The following is a 22,201-nucleotide window of genomic DNA, read 5'->3' on the forward strand; positions in this document are numbered from 1 at the left end:
AATAAATTGTTAAATTAATTAACAATTAGAAGAATAATTTTCAGTTGCTACAATAGGATTTCAGTAATGAAATTTTCACATGGTATCAAAGCCCGATTGATCAGTGGGGAAGCTCAGAAGCAGAAAAGAAAATTTCACTGTTGAGAGGGAGCAGCAAGCCGAAATTTTCTAGTGTTGCGCAGAGCCTAGCTAGGCAGTGCAAATTGTTGAGCAAGGGTTTGATTTTCAGTTGCAGGGTTGCAGAAAATTCGAGTTGCCTGGAATAATAATTCCAATAAGTAGATGGAGCAGCAACATCTCGGATTTTCACTGAGCAGATTCCTTGGTTAGGCGCAGAGGGTTTTGCAGCAATTTGCAATAGCATAATCAACGTCGGGTGGAAGAGAAAAGCACACAGTAGAGAGAAAAGTTCTCTCAAGGGATCTCGAGCTTTAGAGATCTATTTTTCTAGTTGCAGATTGGCAGTAGCTGTGGACAGAGTTCCTCACTCTAGAAGGGAGTGCAAGTAGCAGATCTAGCAATCAAGCAAAGGGAAAGAGGGAGTTTTCGACCAGATTCGAGATGGCCACAACTGGGCTCAGAGATCAAGACAAATTGGCGGTGCCTCCAACTATGTCATTTGGAAGGCCAAAATGTCCTTTCTCCTGACGAGTATGGTCTGAAGACCTATGCAGAGAATATGGTAGCAATATGCAGAGAATATGGTAGCAATAACCCGAGATGTCGATCAGCTGAAGGAGTACAAAAAAGAAATGGCGAAGGCGAAGCGGATGATTTTGGATGGAATTTGAGATCATCTAGTCTCACATGTGGCAAACAAGGGTACCGCCAAGGTGATGTGGGATGCTCTCTCCACGCTATATCAGAGTTCTTCAAAGCAACAGAAGATGTACCTCTAAGAGAAGCTAAGGAACACCAGAATGCAGAAAGGCGAGAGCATAGATGCCTTTCTCACTCAGATTCAGGAAGTTCGAGATTAGTTGTCAATTGTTGGGTAAGCACCTCATCTTGCAGAGCTAGTACGATTGGCACTGAACAATGTCTCAGAGGACTAGCAGGTATTTGTCCAGAGTATCTTAGGCAGAGATACCTTGCCAAGGTGGGACAAGATGTGGTCCAATCTGCAGTAGGAGGAATTGAGGTGGGCTTTGTTGAAGAGTACCATCAGTGGCAGCAATAGTAAGGGCATGAAGAGTGAGGAGGAGAATGTGGCCCTAACATCTAAGGGTCCTAGTCAAGTGCAGGGGGAGCAGAAGATGAAAAATGACCTACCTAAGGTCAAGTGCTTCACGTGTGGCGAGTTTGGCCACTACAATACCTAGTGTCCTCTCAAGAAGAAGGACAAAGAGGAGAAGCAAGACCAAACGACAGCACATGCCGAGATAGATAGGTTGTCCTCCAAGTTGGAGGAAGTTTTTGTGATGATGGCAGCCATACCTCCAGGAGAGAGGTCAGGTGACATGGAGCTGTAGTCCTAGAGATTGTAGAGATTGGGTAGGGTCCATTGAGGAGTCCACCTCATGGATCATTACCTAGCTACGGGGGCCTATAGTATTTAGTAGCAGGATGGATCAGTGTTAGAGATGCAGTTGGATTCCAGAGTGACAGTTGTAGACTAGTAGCAGTCAAATACTGGGGAGCACGGTGCAAAGTTGGCAGCGGCGCAAAGTGGCACAGTGCAGAGTCAGCAGCAGTGCAGTTTCTTAAGTGTCAGTGGAGAGGCTAGCAGCAGTCAGGACTCTGGAGACAAATGCATCATACTGAACACAATTGATTCAATATTTTGGATGATTCTCAATTGCAGTTGGTGTAGTTGAAGCAGCAACAGATGAGAAGGAGTTGTAGTGCAGATGCAGTGTTTGCAACAGTACAACAGGGTCAACAGGAGCATGGATGCAACATCAGAGTTTCACAGTGGTTGTTGGGCAGTATGGCCAGACATCAGCACTGTGACAGAGGATGATACAGAGACAGTGTTGTAGCAAGGTGTGCAGCAGTAGAACACAATCCTCACTAAGAGTGAGTGTTAGTTTTTGTAGCATCGGATGTGTTCTAGTCACGAAACTTGGTGGAGGGGCTAGAATAGATGAGATCTCCATAACCTAAAAATCGTTTATGGAATTTCCACCTAGATATGGCTTAATTAGATTATTAACCTATTTTTTAATGTTTACTAAGTCTAAACTTACGAAAAATGGTTAATTAATCAGAATTAATTAAGTCAAGGTGCGAATTCTCTAGAAATTCACATGGATCGGTAGGGAATCTGGGACCTTGATTAAGTTCTAATCTTGGTAGTTGGTGCTCCAACAAAGGATTATAAGAAGAAGTCAATGGGTAGATTGAGAACACACTTGAGGAGTTCGATTTCTTTTGAGAGTTCGATTTTCCAAATGTCCACAGAAAAACTCAACTTGGGAAAACCGGTGCAGCAGTGAAAGTTTTTATTATTATGCGGCAGTGAAAATCTGAGTACAATTTGGATGCCTAAAACTGGCAATCCACAGCAAGAAAATCTAAGGCAAAAATTATTGAAGGGAAGTACCCTTCCTCCCCAAGCAATCCCGACACAACTTGCCTACAGAGAACTTGGCCTCCTGAAGCCTCTGCTAATGATGTCATTTTGCCTTTTGTTGCCGAGGAAATCATCTCTCCGAACCTCTACCCAACCACTGGAACTGAGAAGAAATTTTCTCCTCAATAAATCGAATTGCCCTCTCTGAAGCAACTGCACAAACCTCTACATTGTCTCAATTGGAAAACTCAACCCTCTTGCTCCTCTTACTCTCTGGATCATTGTTCCTGCCCCTCACTCACTACTTCGATCTCTGGCTCTCTATCCGACAACTGGCTAGTGCTACTCAGGAAATCGATCTGCCAAGGAAATTGAACTGCTCAAGTGTATTCTCCATCACCACATTGATCTCTTCTTATAATCCACAGTTGGAGCACCAACCACCAAGATTAAAACTTAATCAATGGCTAGGATCATCTCTGGATCAATCCGTATGAGTTTCTAGATGATTCTCACCTTATCTCACTTAATATTGATTAATTAACCATATTCCCTAAGTTTAAACTTAGGAAATGTTTAAAAATGGTTAATAATATAATTGAGACACTTCTAGGTGGAATTTCCAGAAACGATTTCGTGGCTAAAACACATCCGATGCTACAAAAACTAACACTCCCTCTTTGCGAGGAATGCATTATAGTGTTGCACACCCTACCACAACACTTTATCGTTGTATCATCTCCTGTCACATTGCTGATGTCTGACTGTTGTTGCCCACCAACTACTGCGCAACTCTGATATACGATGCATATGTGTTGTTGTTGACACTGCCATACTGCTACTAACACTGCAACTCCCTCTCATTTGTTGTTTCTGCAACTGCAACATCTGCAACTAAAGAGCATCCAAAATACTGAATCAACTGTGTTCAGTATGATGCATCTGTCTCCTAAGCATCTGATTGCTACTAACATCTGCACTATCACTGAAGAATCTGTGTTGTTGCCAATCCTGCACTGAGCCACTTGCTCTGCTATCAACACTGCACTGCGCTCCTCAGCATCTGACTGCTACTAGTCTGCAACTGTTACTCGGGCACTGACTGCATCAACTGCCACTAATCCATCTTGCTACTAAATATTTTGGGCCCCCGTAGCTAGGTAATGATCCATGAGGTGGACTCCTCATGGACCCTGCCCAATTTCTATAGCTCTCTAGGGCTACAGCTCCAAATCACCCAACCTTACTCCTGGAGGTATGGCTACCATCATTGTGAAGTCTTCCTCCAACCTAGAGGACAACTTGTCGATCTCGGCTGATGTTGTCCGTTGATCCTGCTTGTCCTTCTTCCTAAGAGGACACTGAGTACTATAGTGGCCAAACTCGCCACACATGAAGCACTTGACCTTTGACAGGTCTTTCTTCTTCTTCTGCTTCCCCTGCCCCTAACTAGGACCCTTCGACACAAGGGCCACATTCTCCTCTTCCTTCTCACTCTTCACGTCTTGTCGCTGCTACCGTTGATGGTGCTCTTTACTAGGGCTCACCTCAACTTTTCCTACTGCAAATAGGCCCACATCCTGTCCCAACCAAGCAAAGTGTCTCTGCCCAATACGCTTTGGACAAACACTTGCCAGCTATCTGAGACACTATTTAGTGCCATTCGTACAAGCTCTGTAGGTTGGGGCGCCTCCCCTACAATTGTTAGCTGATCTCTGACCTCCTGAATCTAAGTGAGTAAGGGATTTATGCCTTCACCCTTCTGCATCCTAATGATTCTCAGCTTCTCTTGGAGGAAAATATTTCGCTGCTCGAAAGAGCTATGGTATAGCGTAGCAAGAGCATCCCACATCTCTTTGGCAGTATCCTTGCCAGTTATTTGTGAGACTATATGGTCTCGGACTCCATCCAGGATCAACCACTTCGCCCGCGCCATCTCCTTTCGGTATTCCTTCAGCTGATCCACATCCTGGGGAACTGCCACACACTGTCTATATAGAGTTTCAGGCCATATTCATCCAACAGGAAGGACATCCTGGCCTTCCAGATGACATACTTGGAGGAGCCATCCAACCTATCCTGATCTCTAAGTCCTGCAGTGGTCATCTTTGATAATGTCGAAAACTCCCTCTTTCCCTGTACTCGACTGCTACTCGCACTCCCTTTTGGAATGCATGATCCTGCAAGCTGCTACTGCCAATCTGCAACTGGAAATTCGAACTTCCGAGACTCGAAGTTCCCTGAGGAAAAATTTCCCCCTTCTATGTGAGCTTTTCTCTTTTCCACCCAACGTTGGTTCTGCTCTAGCGAACTGTTGCACAATCCTCTGTGTCGCCAGAAATCTGCCCAACGAAAAATCTGAGTTGCTCCCTCTGCCTCTAGAATCACTCAATCTGGAAAATCGAATTTTTTTGCTTTTCTACTCAGAAAAATCGAATTTCCTCAAATAACTCGTCCTGCCTGGCAAAGGACTGCGTTGCTCGTGGGAATTTCAGCCTGCTGCTCTTACTGAACAACGAAATTCCTTCTTTCGCCTCTAAGCTCCCCGGCTGATCAACTGCACTCTGATACCATGTGAGAATTCCAATATGGAATCCTATTGCAGCAACCGGTATTATTTCTCCTAATTGTTAATAAATTTAACAATTTCTCTACTACGACAAATATTGAAATAAACACATTGCAACCTTCACAAATAAAACTGCGGAAAAATAATGCGTTGGAAACTGAGAAATACTAGCACACACACATAAAATATGAGACAATTATTTTTGGACAAATGTCCTCGAAAAAACCCAACTTGGGAAAGCCGGTGCAGCAATGAGGGTTTTTATTATTATGCAGCAGTGAACATCTAAGTAGAATCTGGATGCCTGAGACTGGCAATCCACAGCAAGAAAACCTGGACAAAATTATTGAAGGGAATTACACTTCCTCCCCAAGCAATCTAGCACAACCTACCTACAGAGAACTCAGCCTCTTGAAGCCTTCACGCAGTCATTATGACGTCAAGCCTCTGACTAGTCTCTGATGAAGTCGTTCTGCCTTCTGCTGCTAGGGAAGTTGTCTCTTCGAACCTTTGGAACCTCAGCACGGCCACTAGAACTGAGAACGAATTATCTCCTCAACAAATTGAACTTCCCTCTCTTAAGCAATTACGCAAACCTCTACGTTGCCTCACTGGGAAAACTCGGCCCTCTTATTGCTCTTACTCTCCAGATCTGGAAAAACTTCCTCTGAATCACTATCCCTACCCCTCACTCACTACTTCGATCTCTAGCTCTCTCTCCGGCAACTGACTGCTGCTACTCAGAAAATCGATCTGCCAAGGAAATCGAACTACTCAAGTGTATTCTCCATCACCACATCGATCTGTTCTTATAATCCATTGTTGGAGCACCCACGACCAAGATTAAAACTTAATCAATGGATAGGGTCATCTCTGGATCGATCCGTGTAAGTTTCTAGATGATTCTCACCTTATCTCAATTAATATTGATTAAGTAACCACATTCCCTAAGTTTCGACTTAGGAAATATTTAAAAAACGGTTAATAATCTAATTGAGACACTATTAGGCGGAATTCCAAAAATGATTTCTGAGTTTTGGAGATCTCATGTATTCTAGCCTCTCCAAAAAATTTCGTGGCTAGAACACATCCGATGCTACAAAAACTAACACAGGAGGACGAGTTTCTGAAGTGAAATTGTGTCAGGGTTGCTTGTGGAGGAAGGGAAATTCCCTTGGATAATTTTGGCTAGATTTTCTTGCTGTTTGGATTGCCAGTTAGGCATCCATAGATTGTACTCAGAATTTCACTGCTGCATACTAATAAAAACCCTCAGTTTCTGCATCGGTTTTCCCAAGTTGGGTTTTTTCGGGGACATTTGTCCAAAAATAACTGTGTTAATTTTTTTATGTGTGTGTGTGCTAGAATTTTCTCAGTTTCCAACGCTATTATTTTCCACAGTTTTATTTGTGAAGGTTGTAGTGTGATTTATTCAGTGTTTGCCATAGCAAATAAATTGTTAAATTAATTAACAATTAGAAGAATAATTTTCAGTTGCTGCAATAGGATTTCAGAAGTGAAATTTTCACACGTCGGGGTACTGTTCAGGCTTGCTAGCAGCGAAGCAATGTTTGTGGTTCCTTGAGGTGACCCCGTTGAGGTATTGCTCAGGCTCGCTGGCAATGAAGCAACACTGGGGAATGTGCTTAATAGCTTGATATACTTACTATCCTTCTCCCCTATCAAAACAGTTGAGGTGTGACTAGTCTTATATTGATGTGTTTGAAGTCGAGAAAGCAATAGAAGGGACTATATCTTTAACCGAGATAAGTGGCAAAGTCGGGGCAATCTACATGGCAGATCAATATTTCTTGAAAGATTGAGACGTTGCACTTAAAGATGAAACCTGAGCAAAGAAGCTAGAGTTCTACCAGTGTGTCACCAAGTGTTGTCACGGTGACAAACACCCTCCAAAATTTTGCTTACACTTGAATTTTGGAGCCTATTGAGGATCTTGCAATATGTTGTTCTATGGTCACTTCGTGGTCATCTAATGTTTTGTAAAGTGTTAAGTCTTCTTCTAAGTGTCAAAGTCACTTGCTCACACATGTTTTGTCTTCAATGAATTCACAAACACACTTCCTTCGATGCAAGCTTACATGAGCACTATGTAGCACTTAAAGATAAGGCTTGCGCAATCACTAGTGACAGTGACTGCACAATCCATAAGCACAGTGTACTACGCAACACATGTCGATAGTCAGTGCGCACTCTCCATTAACAGTCTCCCTCACTTCAATTGCAATTGCACTTTCATTTCAGTGATTTTTCTCAATTGTCACTCTGGCGCACCTTTGTTTTCTCAAGTGTCGCTTTCACATCCGCAACTGTTGGTTTTGATTGCATTCACTTTGATAAGTGTCGTTTTCATGTTATCTTCGTTCTGGCATGTGCCGCTTCCATTTTCTCAAGCTTTTCCAAGTGTCATTTGTACTTTTCGCTTACTTTTGCAAGTGTCGTCTTTTGGCATGGGAAGTGTCACACATCGCAAAAGGTAGAGTTATGGTTCATTTCAAGGGGCAACTTTGGTGTCAATGGGTCCTATTTATCATATAGACATGTATTAGATACATTCCCAAAAGTTTCATGCATTGTCATACTAGTGTTGTCACTATCGTCACAAAGTAGTGTCGCACCTAGTCGAAGGGAGTCAATTGTACATTCTTAAAGGGAAATTATGATGCATTCTCCTGCACTATTGTGTCCTATTCATCATAAAGACATGCATTAGACTTATTTCCCAAGTCTTGAGCACTATCATACAAGTGTCGTCACTGTTGTCGCAAAGTGTACCCTAAGTGTCGCACTAGGAGGAGAGTATTGTTTCGACGTTGCATTAAGGGGCTCATGTTGTTTTTGAATGTTGAGTCTTCTATGTTGTTTCGTTAATTGTTTTGAGTGTGTGATCATGTTCAAGTCTTACCTTGGTTTCATATCTGCTTCACTAATCCCACACTTAGTCAAATTCTAGAAGAATCCTCTGCCCGATCAACTTGACCTCACTCAACCTCCTTGAACTACACATTCACAGTAACAAGCATCAAGTTGATCCCTTGCCTCTTGGAACTGTGCACACTGCAATGTGCAGTTTCTACCTCCAAGGACTGTGCATTGCACAGTCACAATGCTTAAGGATTGCCTCCCTTCCCTCAGAAACTGCGCAATCTTGCCTCCCAGTCAATCTCTTGCTGCGCATTGTGTAGTCTCAGTCATCAAGTTGCCTCCCTGAGTCCTTGAACTGCATAATCCACTGACCAGTCTCCCTCCAGAACTATGCATTGCACAGTCTCAAGGATCAAGATTTCCTCACTGAGCTCCTCAACTACGCAGTCATCTTTCCCAGGCCTCCAAAACTGCGCATTGTGCAATCTCAAGCTTCATTCCATCACTCCTGACCCCTAGAACTATGCACTGCGCAATCCCCGAGTCTGCCTCTCAGTCCAACACCCAATTCCAGCTCAATCAGCATTTTCATGAAGCAATTTAGACAAGGGAATTTCCAAACTGATGTCGACTTTTCATGAGTGGATTTCACTTGCAGGTACTATATCTTGACATGATAGGTTGATGGTTAGAGAAGAGGAGAAGGAGACTATGCTAAAAGACACTTGTGAAGTTGAAACCATGAAGATGTCATCAAACGAGAAGATGAAAGAACACCAGTTTATGACATAAGACAAAATGTAATGTGTGGAAGTCCAAGAGTCATATGTTGAAAAGTCATAGTCATATATGGAAAACAAAGTCTTTAGGAAAAGTTCAAAAGTCATATAGAAGTCCAAAGGTCATATTAGAAGTGAAGAGTCATGAGGGAAGCTCAAGAGTCATGGGGATATGAAAGGTCATTCCTCTTGTTATAAATACACCCTCATAACTAAAACAAAGGACTTTTGGAGGCTTAGCCTTGGCTTCTCTAGCTTAGCATAGGAGAGAAGATCATTCTTTGGAGAAGAAAGAAGTGACTTAATGTTCCACTATTGGAGCTAGTGGCTTGTCATTGTAACTGTGTACTTGGATATTTCACCTAATAATCAAAAGCTCATTGAGCCAACACACTTTCATGCGTATGTCGTAAATGTTGTAAGAATATTCTTTGAATGTTTGCGATATATGTTGTTCTCATTTGTATTAAAGAAATTGAACTATTTTGGTGGATTTGGTGCTTATATTGTTGAATGTGTGTTGTATTTGCTTTAATGTTCGTTGTGTCTGTGTGAACTATTTCGCTAGATAACTAACGAACCTTTCCTTTCTCTCGTGTGTCTCTCTTAGGATAGTACTATTACTTTCCTTCTAGAGGCTCACTTTTATTTCCCTCTCGTGAGAGTCTTCATTTACACATTGCAATTGGTGTTTCACAGTGTCAACTTGTTGATTTCAAAGGTTATGTGCATACTCTCTTATGTCATTCATTGCAGCCAAGGCAAACCTTAGAGCTATGGTAGTCGGGTCGATACTCTAGATGGGGCTCCTACTCCAAATAGTGTGAGGTCTAATTAGGACTTCAAATCAGGAAGACCCCCTTGGTTGATGGATTTCCAGCACCATAAACACACAGGATTCTCTGAAATCTTCACACAATTTTCATTGTCACAATATATCATGTTCAGTTCCAGCTCCTGGTCGAACAGTGCTGCAAACAACTTTCGAAGCCACATTGCTTCAGTATAAGCTTCATTGGTTGCGATATACTTTGTTTCTTTAGTGCTGAGTGCGACAATTTCTACTTCCTGCTCATCCAAGTTATCATAGCAGAGCCCAAACTGAAGCATACTCCTTAAGTAATCTTCCAGTCATCTACACTCCCTACCCAGTCAGAATCTATATATCCCTATTGTTGCACATCTCTATTTGAGACATATCTCAAACCATAGTTTATAGTACCACGTAGATATCTCAATATGTGCTTTGCTCCAATCCAATGCTCATGTCTCAGTTCCACCTGGAACTAGCTCAATGTGTTTACTGCAAAGCAAATGTCTGGCTTGGTATTAACCAAATACATCAACAAACCAATCAATCGTCGGTACATGGATCGATCTACAAAGTTGGACTCGGAGTCTCTCAACTTCTTTAAATAAGTCACCATGGGAGTTGTCATGGATTTGCAGCCCATAATGCCAAACTTCTGAAGGATCCTGATAACATATTTTCCTTGACCAAGGAAGATTTCACCAGGCTTCTACCATACTTCTAGTCCCAAATAATAATGCATCAAGCCAAGATCCTTCATGTCAAACTCAGAGGCCAACTGCCTCTTACACTAAATAATGAGAGACTCAACACCTGTCAGAAATAAGTCATCAACATATAGCAATAAAATCACAAGTGCATTCTTCACAACCTTAAAATAGAGGTTTGGATCAGCATCACTCTTAGAGAATCCAAGTCTCATCAGGTAGCTATCAATTCGAGCATACCAAGCTCTTGGAGCTTGCTTGAGTCCATACAAGGCCTTCTTTAACCTGCAAACGTGAGACTCCTTCCCATGCACCTCAAAACCTTGAGGTTGCTCTATGTACACCTCTTCCTCAATTACACCATTAAGAAAAGCAGTATTTACATCCATCTTATGTAAACTCCAACCCAACGAAGCAACAAGAGAAATAATAGATCTAATAGAGGTGTACCTAGCAACTGGAGCAAATGTCTCATCATAGTCCTCTCCCTCTTTCTGAGAGAACCCTCTAGCCACAAATCGCGCCTTGTATTTGTCAATACTTCCATTTGCAACATGCTTGATCTTATATATTCATTTGGAAGTCACCACTGACTTCCCTTTAGGTCTTGGCACAATCTCCCATACATCATTCTTCATGATGGATTGATATTATTCAATCATAGCATCCTTCCACACTTGTTGGCTAGCTGCTTCTTCATAAGTGGAAGGTTTTGCATCAATAAGATTAGTCATAAGAGTTGCATAACTAGAGAACCTTTTAGGTTTCTTACTTTCTCTGGATGTGTCATTTGGAGCTGCATGTCCTTTTGCTTCTTCCAAGGAAGATCTTATCAATGTTGGTCTCTTCCTTATCTTAGGAACAACAATTGGTTCAATAGGTCCACAAGGCCCTTCTGGCTCTTTAGGATGTTCTAAAGAACTTGAACTTTCTTCCTTAGAAACCTCATGCTTTTCTTCTTCATTGTTGGAGCTTATGGAAACTTCTTTAGACTTCCAATATGCAACCTTCTCATCAAAGGTAATGTCCCAGCTAACCTCAACTTGTCGTTGCTCAAGAATGTAGATTCTATAAGCCTTTGATGATTCACTATAACCAACAAATATTCCTTTCTTTCCTGAAGGTTCTAGCTTCTTCCTCTTATCCTTAGGAATATGAATGTAAATTGGGTAGCCAAAGATTCTCAAATGCCCAACCTTTGGCTTATGTCCAATGAACGCTTCTTCAGGAGTCATATCTTCCAGAATTCGATGAGAACTTCTATTCTGAATGTATATTTGTTAAGGATGCTTCCCCCATAAGAACATATACAAATCTTGATTATGCATCATAGCTTTCATAGATTCTTCAATGGACATGTTATTTCTTTCTGCCACTCCATTTTGTTGAGGATTATAGGGGATAATCAACTCCCTCTTAATCCCAGCTTCCTTACAGAATGCAACAAGTTCTTTCAAGGTGTATTCTCCTCCATTTTCAAATCTTAATATCTTGATCTTCTTTCCTATCAAGTTCTCTACTTTAGCCTTGAATTCTTGAAATTTGGTGAAGACTTCATCCTTGGTCTTCATGAGATATATCCACGTCTTACGAGAGAAGTCATCAATAAACATTACATAGTATAACGAACCTCCAAGTGATCTCACTGACATAGGACCACATACATCAGAATGAATCAAATCCAATATTTCTTTGGATCTACTATCACTGCTTGGAAATGACTTCTTGATATTCTTTCCAAGTGCACAACCTTTACATACACCTTCATGTTCTATCTGCAATTCGGGAACACCTGAAACCAATTGATTCAAAGTAGGCAATGATCTATAATGAAGGTGACCATATCTCCTATGCCATAGTTCACATGGATTAATTTCATCATGTACTAAAGCTTGAGTTGGTTGACCCAAGAGCCTATACAATCTCCCTTCATGAATTCCAATAACTCTAGCATCATCTATACTAGAGCCCTTGGGCCATACAAGTACTTTGCCATCAACAAATGCTACTCTATCTCCTTTATCTTCTAAATATGAAATAGAAACTAAATTTAAGTATGGGGGTTTACGCAGTGCATTATATTAGATATCATTTTGGGATTCAACTGCGTTAAGTAAGTCATTCACGTAAGACCATTTCCATGAGAGGTAGTCGTAGCTGACTAATTTCTCATGATTTTTGAATAGTTCACTTAGCACTCATTGCATCGGGTGATGCTCACAGGGGTGAAGAAGTGAGATTGAAACTAGTGAAATGAATCACATAGCATCAATCATCACTTCCGGGGCTTGCACCCGGTAACCAGGACTTCCCAGGAGGTCACCCATCCCAGAACTCCTCTGGCTCAAGCGTGCTTAACTGTGGAGTTTTCCCCACAATCAAGCCCACTTAGCTTGCTACCCCATTTGCAAAACCTTAGCAAATGGGGTAGCAAGCTAAGTGGGCTTGATTGTGGGGAAAACTCCACAGTTAAGCGCGCTTGAGCCAGAGGAGTTCTGGGATGGGTGACCTCCTGGGAAGTCCTGGTTACCGGATGCAAGCCCCGAAAGTGATGATTGATGCTATGTGATTCATTTCACTAGTTTCAATCCCACTTCTTCACCCCTGTGAGCATCACCCGATGCAATGAGTGCTAAGTGAACTATTCAAAAATCATGAGAAATTAGTCAGTTACGACTACCTCTCATGGAAATGGTCATACAAGAAACTAAATTCTTTCTCAAACCTGGCACATTTAGCACATTGTTGAGATGAACATTGTTACCAGATTCCAGCTCAATGGATGTTTTTCCAATTCCTTTGACTGCATAGCTATGGTTTTCTCAAAGCTCTAGCCTTTGTGCCAGTCTTCTTTCCATCATGCTGGTGAGATTGCCACGATCTCTTGTCATGTGTCTTGAAGCACCACTATCTACCAACCACATACCATCGTCATTTGCAATAGAACCTGTTAGAGAATAGAAGTAAAAGAAACCTTTGTCCCCTTTAGATTTCTTTGGGTGTTCATCAATGTTTGTTGCAAAAGCATCTTGTTTTCCTTTCCTCTTTCTATCATTCTCTCCTTCAGTGCATTGGCTCATATAATGACCAAATTTACAACAACTATAGCATCGAATCTTAGACATATCTTTGTTTTCTTAAGGAGTAGGTCTTCCTTTTGGTTTTCTATTTTGGAAACCAAACTTCTTCTTTCCTCCATTCTTCCTTTTGAAACGTGTTGTAAATGCTTGAGAGTCTTCTTCCTTTCTATCTCTTGATATAGGCCTTGACTCTTCTTCGGCACAAGAGATCCATAATTCTTCAAAAGAGGGAACTTCCTTTTTGCTGCTTATACCAGCTGCAAATGCATCCCATGATCTAGGTAGTCCATTAAGTGTTGTAGTCACAAGTTCCTTCTCAGAGATGACTTCATCAATTGCTTGAATTTGGTCTCTTAGTTGAGAGATTCTTACAAAATATGAGGCCACAGTGTCATCATTTGTCATCCTCACATCACGAAGCTCATTCTTCAAACTCATGACTTGACCAATGTTGTTGACTGTAAATAGATTAGTTAGGGCATCATACATCGCCTTTGAAGTTTCAAGCTTTGCAATATAGGGGATCAGGTGATCTCTAATGGAATCCACAATAAGACTCATGGCAGTGATGTCATCCTCCTTGAACTTCTCTTTTTCTTCATTATCTGCTGGTTCTACAACCTTGCCCTTCACAATATCCAAAACTTTGTTCTTTGCAAGAATAAGATCAATCCTAGTTTTCCAAGCTCTGAAATTTGAAGCCCCTTCTAACTTGTTCTTTGATTTCATAGAAGAAGCCATGGATGTAGATCAACAAGGACTCAACAATAGTGATCTCAATGTAGGGTTTCTTCAAGAGTGATCTCAGTGTTCCTTCCTTCACCAAAGCTCTGATACCATGTTGATTTTTCAAGTGCAATAGATACAAGCACAATATTTCTAAAAACTGATAATTACTTCTAATGATGTTGATCTTCTTTTAATTTTTCCAGTATATCATTAAGCAATTATACTTCAGAAATTCAACCATATAAAAGCAGTAGAACAATAGAGATCACAATGCACAAAGAGAGCACAAGATTTACCCTGGGAAAACCCACTAAGGGGAAAACCCAACAACCTTTTCAATAGAGAAATTATCTTTTCAACAAGAGACACACCTAGACCTCTAGTCAACAACTAGGTCAAAATGACCTTCAACAAATCTATGGTCAAACCTAGTCAACACCCTCCAAGTCAAGCCTCCAATCTGATCTAGCAACTTGTCCCTTTGTTCTGCCATAGGTTGAATTTTGGCCTCATAGAAACTGCCCAAAATCCCAGAATTTCGGCCCTACAATTGCCCATAAAAAGATGCGAACTAGAGAGAGAGAAGTCTTCCACACATGCAAGCTAGATAGAGAGAGATAGAGATGAATTTGTCCTTCTTTTCATCCTCTTTATCCTTCTTGTCCTTTGCTTGAATGCCCAAAAGATTCTTGCTTGAGGAGGTCAAATGTCTATATATAGTGATCTGCTAGGTCGAATAGGTGTCTCTTTTGCCAAGGCCGACTTGACTTGGAGGGAGGTCAACTTGACTATTTTAGGAGCCAAAATTTCAATTTTGAAAATTCAGATTTTCTTCTTTTAAAAAGTCCAAATGGACATGACTCAAAAAAAAAAAATTACTCTAGCATGAAGAACATGTATTACAATAATCAATATAAAATTATAAATACATCAAGGGCCAAAATATACATTATGAAAACCGACCATAGTTGCAAAATCCAACAGAATGTGGCTTGGCAAGAGGGTCGAAGCAAGGCCCAGTACATATTCATGCAAGGGCACAGAGAGATATTCTCTCGAGTAAGCAAGAAATATGCATGAGCAATATTGCAAGGTTGTTGTGAGTAAGATACTCAATTATACCGAGTCTGAGGAAAGAGCATGAAGCAACAAAGGAGATCCAGATCAACCAAATCGAGGATGGATCTAGGGCTTGATCCGTTGGATCAGATCCAAGGCAACTATTGTATATGTAATTTCCCCGAGGGCCATTATTCCAGTAAGGGAGTCTGAGTAGGTTCTAATAAGAATTTAATGAAAAAATGTTGATTGGGCAGAACTTGTTTGTAATATGTTTATTGTGCATGATCGAATCATTGGTTTTATAATTTCCATTGCGCATAATTTGTTTTCGGTTAGACACATCGGTGTGTTTAATTCTAAGTTGCACGAAACACAGAAATGTCTAGAAGTTTCTGAAACAAGTATGACTATAAACGTCATCCCCAGAAAATGGAAACATAACATCACACACACACACACATATATAGAGAGAGAGAGATAAAAGTTAATACCAAATTATCCTACAAGAAAATAAAGAATGAGACACATGAATGACATTTTAGAAGGAAAACCAAGTCTATATTAATTTCATTGATTACATGATGCAAAAATCCAAAATTAGCCTTTATAGATGAGGTTGTACATTGAAGGTTCCAAAATCAACCTTTATACATCAGGCTAACTGAAATAAAACATGAACTAAAGACAAATATTGACTACATATGAGAAATCATAACAATTCTCATCCTCATCAACAAAAATATAACAAGATGCTCGTTCAGCCAAAGAGACAATTCTACCAGTACTTCCAGTTCCACTTGAATCACCACTAACATCAAGAGCAACAAGAGAGAGCTATAAGTGTAATTTTGTTTAATGAAATTAGCTTAGGAATGAAATCAACTTTACGAAAATTGCTTAATTAAGTGTTTTTGGGTCACAAAAGGGACACACATCCTTCTTGGCTGCTTCAGTGTGCCCGAAACAGCATCTTAACTCTTCGAAACGCCATACTTCTCAGCTGAAACACCACCAGCCGTATCGTACAGTGTTTCAAAATCACAGCATTTCTGTGAAGTTTTGGCATTTCAGTACGTTTTCGGTACTGGTACACCGCTCGGGAAGGTGTTTTGTGCAACATAGGCTTCAGTTCATTAGCTATGTAAAGTTAAAAGGAATTTGTTACCAGATTGATGTGTGTGTACACAGAAACTAGTGCCCACAAAAATTCTAACAAGTTAGTATCACTTGGTCAACTTTGATTACCCACCAAGTCCACCTTAATTAGTGGCAGATTTTTGTTCAAGAGACGTGGTCAGAAATGATCCTTGACAGAATCATCTTTTATCACTCCTCTTCCAATAAATATGTGTGCACATTGAACCTTAGTGGTTGATAAAGCAGAGAATTCCTTGTGGATATAAGCGAAGTTTTTTAAAGATATACGATACCCAAAATAAATGTGTTATGCAATCTCTCCGATTGCTTGATTTATATTATAGTTTGTTGTGATTTTTGCAGTCATGTCTACAAAGAAAGGAACATGCATGCTTCATGATGTATTCTTTATTGTTCAGTAGTGAAACATAAGATGCAATTTTCAAAAATAAATATTAATGTATTTTAAAATTATATCAATAAAAGAAGGAATATTGTTATGTATCAATAAATGTAAACAATTATGTGCAAAGTTAAAATTCTTTAGAAATAATTAGACAATGACGAAGATATATATACATACTTCAAATAACCTTTCAAGTGAAGAAAATTGAAAAGGAGCAGGAACTGATAACTATAAAGAAATAGTTACTGTAATAATCATACACATTTGTGTGTAAATGACTATAATAATTTCCAATGTATACTAAACTTTCACTCATTCTTCTTGTGAAGCCAATCTCTGGCCAATGTATGTATTACTTAGATAAGTGATCCTTTATATTGGCAAGAGGGATCACTCTACGTACCAAAAAAGCCTCACTCTATTGACCTTGAAATGCAACTATGTTTCAAGGAGTTTGATACTGGAGAGATCTAAATGTCAAAACCAACTTATCATTATTAGGGCTTTGCATATTCAAAGTTTTATCATGCTCATTCCAGAATTTGATAAATTTCAACTATTCTTTACTGAATCCCTCGATATATCCTCATCACAAGTTCCCAAGTAAAAATAAAAATCTTCATAAGAGAAACATTAGGTTGCATGTGGGGGCGTCCTATAAGAAGGTTTTATGGTCATGTATAGCAGGAAGAATTTGATGAAAACGTTTGAAAAGCCCTCCCCCCGCCCCCCTTCTCTTGCAATCATCTTCTTGCAAGATGTATTTGAGAGATTACTAAACTCTGAACAAAGACACATAAACTTCAATTGCAACAATTTGTGGATTCCGATGAGGAGAAAATAAACGTAATAAAACAATGCAGTTAAGTGTTATAGCAACATTGCAAGGGCATCATTTACAACTAGTGTCAATAGTTAAATAGGAAGAAAAGGAAGTTAAACATCTGACTCGATATATATTACAAAAGAAGAAAATTATACATCTAGCAATGAAGTTGAAAGCCAACTCATGCTGGGAATAGAGTAACGAATGCAAAAACCTAGGAATTTTGAACTTGTAATTTTATGAACCAGAGAAGTAGAAAGCTAGACGGCTAAGAAACCTGGTTATTTCGCATAAAAGAATGACAATGTATAACTGATATCATCAAGAATGAAAAATAAGACTGAAAAAAAAAAGAACCAAATGTCCAAACATGACCTCATTGAGTAATTAAGATGTTTAAGACGTTTCAGAATGGTCTCCTCCATAAAGTTAGTTGGTCCAATGACCATAAGAAAAAGACCAGATAATAAAAGAAATGATACAATCAAAAAGTCAAGTGAAAAATAAGCGACTATGGCCCCCAGATAAACAGGAATACAAAAAATAAGAATGTTTGTTTCTCAAAATGATTGATTTTTAGTTTTGCTCTGTTTGTGCTTATTTGCAACCACATTTTCACCATAGCTTAGGAGGTCAGTACTAAGGTTATACAGCGTTTCACTTATCAAAGTTTATCCGTTTGATACAGCTAATACGAATCAGGTCAGCTTTTCATATTGATTGATTTTTGTTTTGCAAAGATTTGTGCTTATCAGCACCTACATTTCTACCATAGTTTAGGAGGTCCACACCGATGTCTTGCAGGGTTTTGAAATCGTGATTTATCTTTCTATAATGTCGTTTATAATGGTCTTTATGATCTGTGGCGCTCCCCAAATTACCGTTCCCAAAAGGATCCGACAACAATGCCCTGTGTCTATCGATAAAATCACAAAAACATTCAATGTTCTGTACTCAACATTAGTTTAGAGATAAGTAATTAAGGTATCAACATCTATTTTAACAATACGTATATAAGACTGCATTGGTGAAATCTTTAGCTGAGGATGTTACATAGATCCTTCTATTAAACAGTCATCAAGGACTCTATATTTTAGAGGAGGAATATCCTTGAAGCCCACAAAATCTTAACATGAGTTCTCAAACTTTCATATACAAAAAAATGATACCCAAGAAAAGAAAAACAAGCCCAACAATGATTACAATTCACCCTTATTTCTACTTGCCAACACCATGAAAAGGAGAGTGAGATTGAGAATTTAAAGAAATAAACAATGAGGTTGAAGTGGAGTACCTCCATTTAACCACAATGTGAGAGGCATTGAATGAGAATCATTCTCTGCTTCCACAAAATAGTAAAACAAAGCTCGGCCCGCCTTTTCATCGACATTGATGTAGCCTGCATATTGCTTGAAATCAACTTCTGGCTGTCCGGGAAGCCTCCCTACTAAATCTTCCTCTGTCGGACCTCCTCTTGCTTCCATGATCATCAGACCGAGCATAATGCAGAATACACTCCTCACGCCCCTCCTCGTCATCTTCTGCATCTGCAAGCCTTGTGATATTGCACACCCCCATGGGTGTCTTCCTCCATGAGATTTATTATGACGGGCAGCTCATTATCTTTGTATGCAGAGCCCGCGCCTGTTCTCCTTGTGGATCATCTCTCCAGTTCGTGACGAGGGACCTACCAGCACCCCCGCTAACAAACCAGCCCGCGCCTGTTCTCCCTGCGGAAGCTGGTCGCTCCAATTCGTGACGAGGGACCTACCTGCACCCCATAGCTAACGAACTCCTCTGCAAATGTATGATCCGATTTACATATTGGAGTGTCTGCCAGTAGAGTTTAACACAAATCTTGAGGATTTGTGAATCCACTAAATTATCCAGGACTTCAATGACCACCTTATTGTCATAAAACTCTGACAAATCTTGAGGATTTGTGAATCCACTAAATTATCCAGGACTTCAATGACCACCTTATTGTCATAAAACTCTGACAGGGACTTCAGTCATCACCTTGTTTGAATAAAACTCGGACAGGGACTTCAGTGAAGACCCAATTTGACTAAAAGATTTTATTTTTGATTGATCCTTGCATTTGGAAAACGTTTAAACTTATTTTTGATTTTAAATCCTTTGTTGGCAAACCCGTACTATATCACACTAAATTCTGGTAATTCTGTGAATTTAGTAATTTATAATAACATTTAGAATAATGTGTTGTGTGGGGTTTAGTCTCATTAAGTTATAGTTTTAAATTTTATGGGAAGGGGTTGAGGATGGGAACCATGTATCAAATTTTATAGGAAGAGTTTGAGGATAGGAAGAGTTTGAGGATACTTTTAAGGGAATTAAACTATCTTAAAAGGTATCCAAACTCGATTGAGCTTGGCACAGAATTAAACTATCTTAAAAGGTATCCAAACTCGATCGAGCTTGGCACAGAATTAAACTATCTTAAAAGGTATCCAAACTCGATCGAGCTTGGCATAGAATTAGACTATCTTAAAAGGTATCCAAACTCGATCGAGCTTGGCACAATTCTAGCATTCCACTCGTGTTTAAATCCTTCTTCCATCCAACATTGGGGCTGGCCTCAACCTAAGCAAAAAAATAAATAAAAATGTAATTATATAATAAATTGTATTTAGATGGTTAAAATTTAATGATATGGAAAGTTAGAGTTTTTATAATTTGAAATTTTGAACAAATTTTTCATGACTCAAGTGAATTCATAATTAGGTAAATTTTCAAGAAATTTTTTTAACAATTGATTTATGATTGAACAAATTTATGAGGGACATTATTTCACTAAACGATGGATGTTATTGATGTTTGAAATTTATGTCATATTTTATTAGATTTGTTTGCAAAGCAAATGTCTTTTTGCTACAATAATGGATTTGTTAGTTTCTTAACTTTTATCATGATCTAATATTGATAAATACTAACAGATTTTAGAGACTTATTAGTGTGGTTGGGGAAGAAATAAGTCTCAAATTTTAATTAAAAAAAAAAAGATATTATTGTCAAAGAAATAGAGGACAAACCACAACTAGAAATTATTCTTCATTATTATTCCATATTGATTCGGAGGAATCACCAATATTAGTTCATAAACCCAATATATTATGATCTCTATATTAATTGAAGCATATATATATAAAGTAAGTTCTTGCTAACATAATGGTTGATTAGTTACAAAGTGATCATGTTAGCCTTCCTCCCCCCCTCCATGTGTCTTTGTTAGAGGCCTAGCAAAAGAATCCTTTTAGAACTATAGAATGATTCAAGAGTTTCGGGACTAACAAGACCACCTTGCACGTTTGTATGAAAGAGATTTGCACAACTAAAAAAAATCTTAAGCAATATTGGGATAGTTGTATTTGGAACTTTGTGAATATAAGTATAGACTTAAAATAAAAACAAATATAACTCCACAAGAAAAACAAAGTTTTAAAAAAAAAATATGATCTTTTTTAAAAAATAGAAAAAAAAAATAAAACTTTAAACATACTAAAATTTAGTTAATTTAATGGTCAAACAGAAATCTATATATTCACGAATAAAAACCAAACTTATTAAAAACCCAAAAAAAAATTGCTCTTACCAAATCTAAAATGAAAAAAAAATGTTTATTTATATATTATTAATTTTTATTTAATTATTTTAAATATTCAAATTTAATAAATAAATTTTAGTTTTTCTAATTTATTATAAAATATTTAATAACATATTAAATATTTGAATTTTTTTGTTTTTGGAATAAATTATTAATTAGAATTACATGTACATTGATTATACACGATATTAACCATTTCCATCCCACACCATTTGATCTCAATTTCATTTATGGAAAATAAAAACTTAACCACATTGAAAAAAATACACCATAATAAAGTATATCAAATAACAAGAAAGTGTTACGCAATATGATTTTTTTGACCAAATTGTTTTGGAAATTTATGTGGAATTCTTGTTTCCAATAATTGACTTTAAGACGAAGCGGAGTCAGAATAATATCATACGATGAATTGGATTATTCCTTGTGAACATTGATATTGACAAGGATGTGGAAGTTACAAGTTTGGTCGTTTTTTTCAAAATGTAATAATAGTATGCATATAATTGAGGTAGGTGAGTACAATATTTTGAGGTTTATGACATGGTTTATGAGATTATTAGTTTCTTGTTTTTAACTTTTATAATTCATTTTTTTTTTATTTAAATTGATGGTGAGTTGATTTAATTTTCCAATAATCTTTTCACTAAAAAGACAATGCCAAGAAATTGATGTTAACATGTTCTCATAACTTTTTATGATGTCTTTGAATGCATCACAATCCAAAACGAAATGTTTTTCCGATTCCACTGCCCTAGACGTTCAAAATGCATACACCGGTTCTTTCCAAACTTCTTTAGGCCTTTTCCACCATCATGTTTCACACCAAAGTTGATGCGAGTTGGTCCTTAACTGAGCAATAAACTCTTTTTGTTCTAGATCACACGTAGGGTTGAATTCCTCAATGTAGTACTTCTTCTTTCTACCCTTCTTTTCCCCATACTCTTTTATGAAACTTCTCCATAACAAAATTCTTTAGCTCCTTGTTATTTGTGGGACAGTCATTGAGATAGATATTCCATTTTTGCATCCATGTGTAGTTTTATTTCATCCATGTTTTCTTTCTTTCACT

At 38.6% G+C, this 22,201-nt stretch overlaps 1 protein-coding gene across 1 annotated transcript in view; it reads right to left on the reverse strand.

Moving 5' to 3' along the window:
- The window catches only part of LOC149204156 (serine carboxypeptidase-like 44), a 101,996-nt gene extending 82,607 nt beyond the window's left edge, over window positions 1-19,389 (reverse strand). The window contains exon 1 of the mRNA XM_089393221.1: window positions 18,799-19,389. Within this exon, the coding sequence (XP_089249347.1) occupies window positions 18,799-19,051 (253 nt within the window). The 5' untranslated portion in view covers window positions 19,052-19,389. The remainder of the gene's footprint in view (window positions 1-18,798) is intronic.
- Window positions 19,390-22,201: the final 2,812 nt, after the last annotated feature.

Source organism: Pinus tabuliformis, chromosome 1_2 (assembly GCF_031772625.1).
Source record: "Pinus tabuliformis cultivar Carrire ecotype Pingquan chromosome 1_2, CPIR1, whole genome shotgun sequence".
NCBI lineage: Eukaryota > Viridiplantae > Streptophyta > Pinopsida > Pinales > Pinaceae > Pinus > Pinus tabuliformis.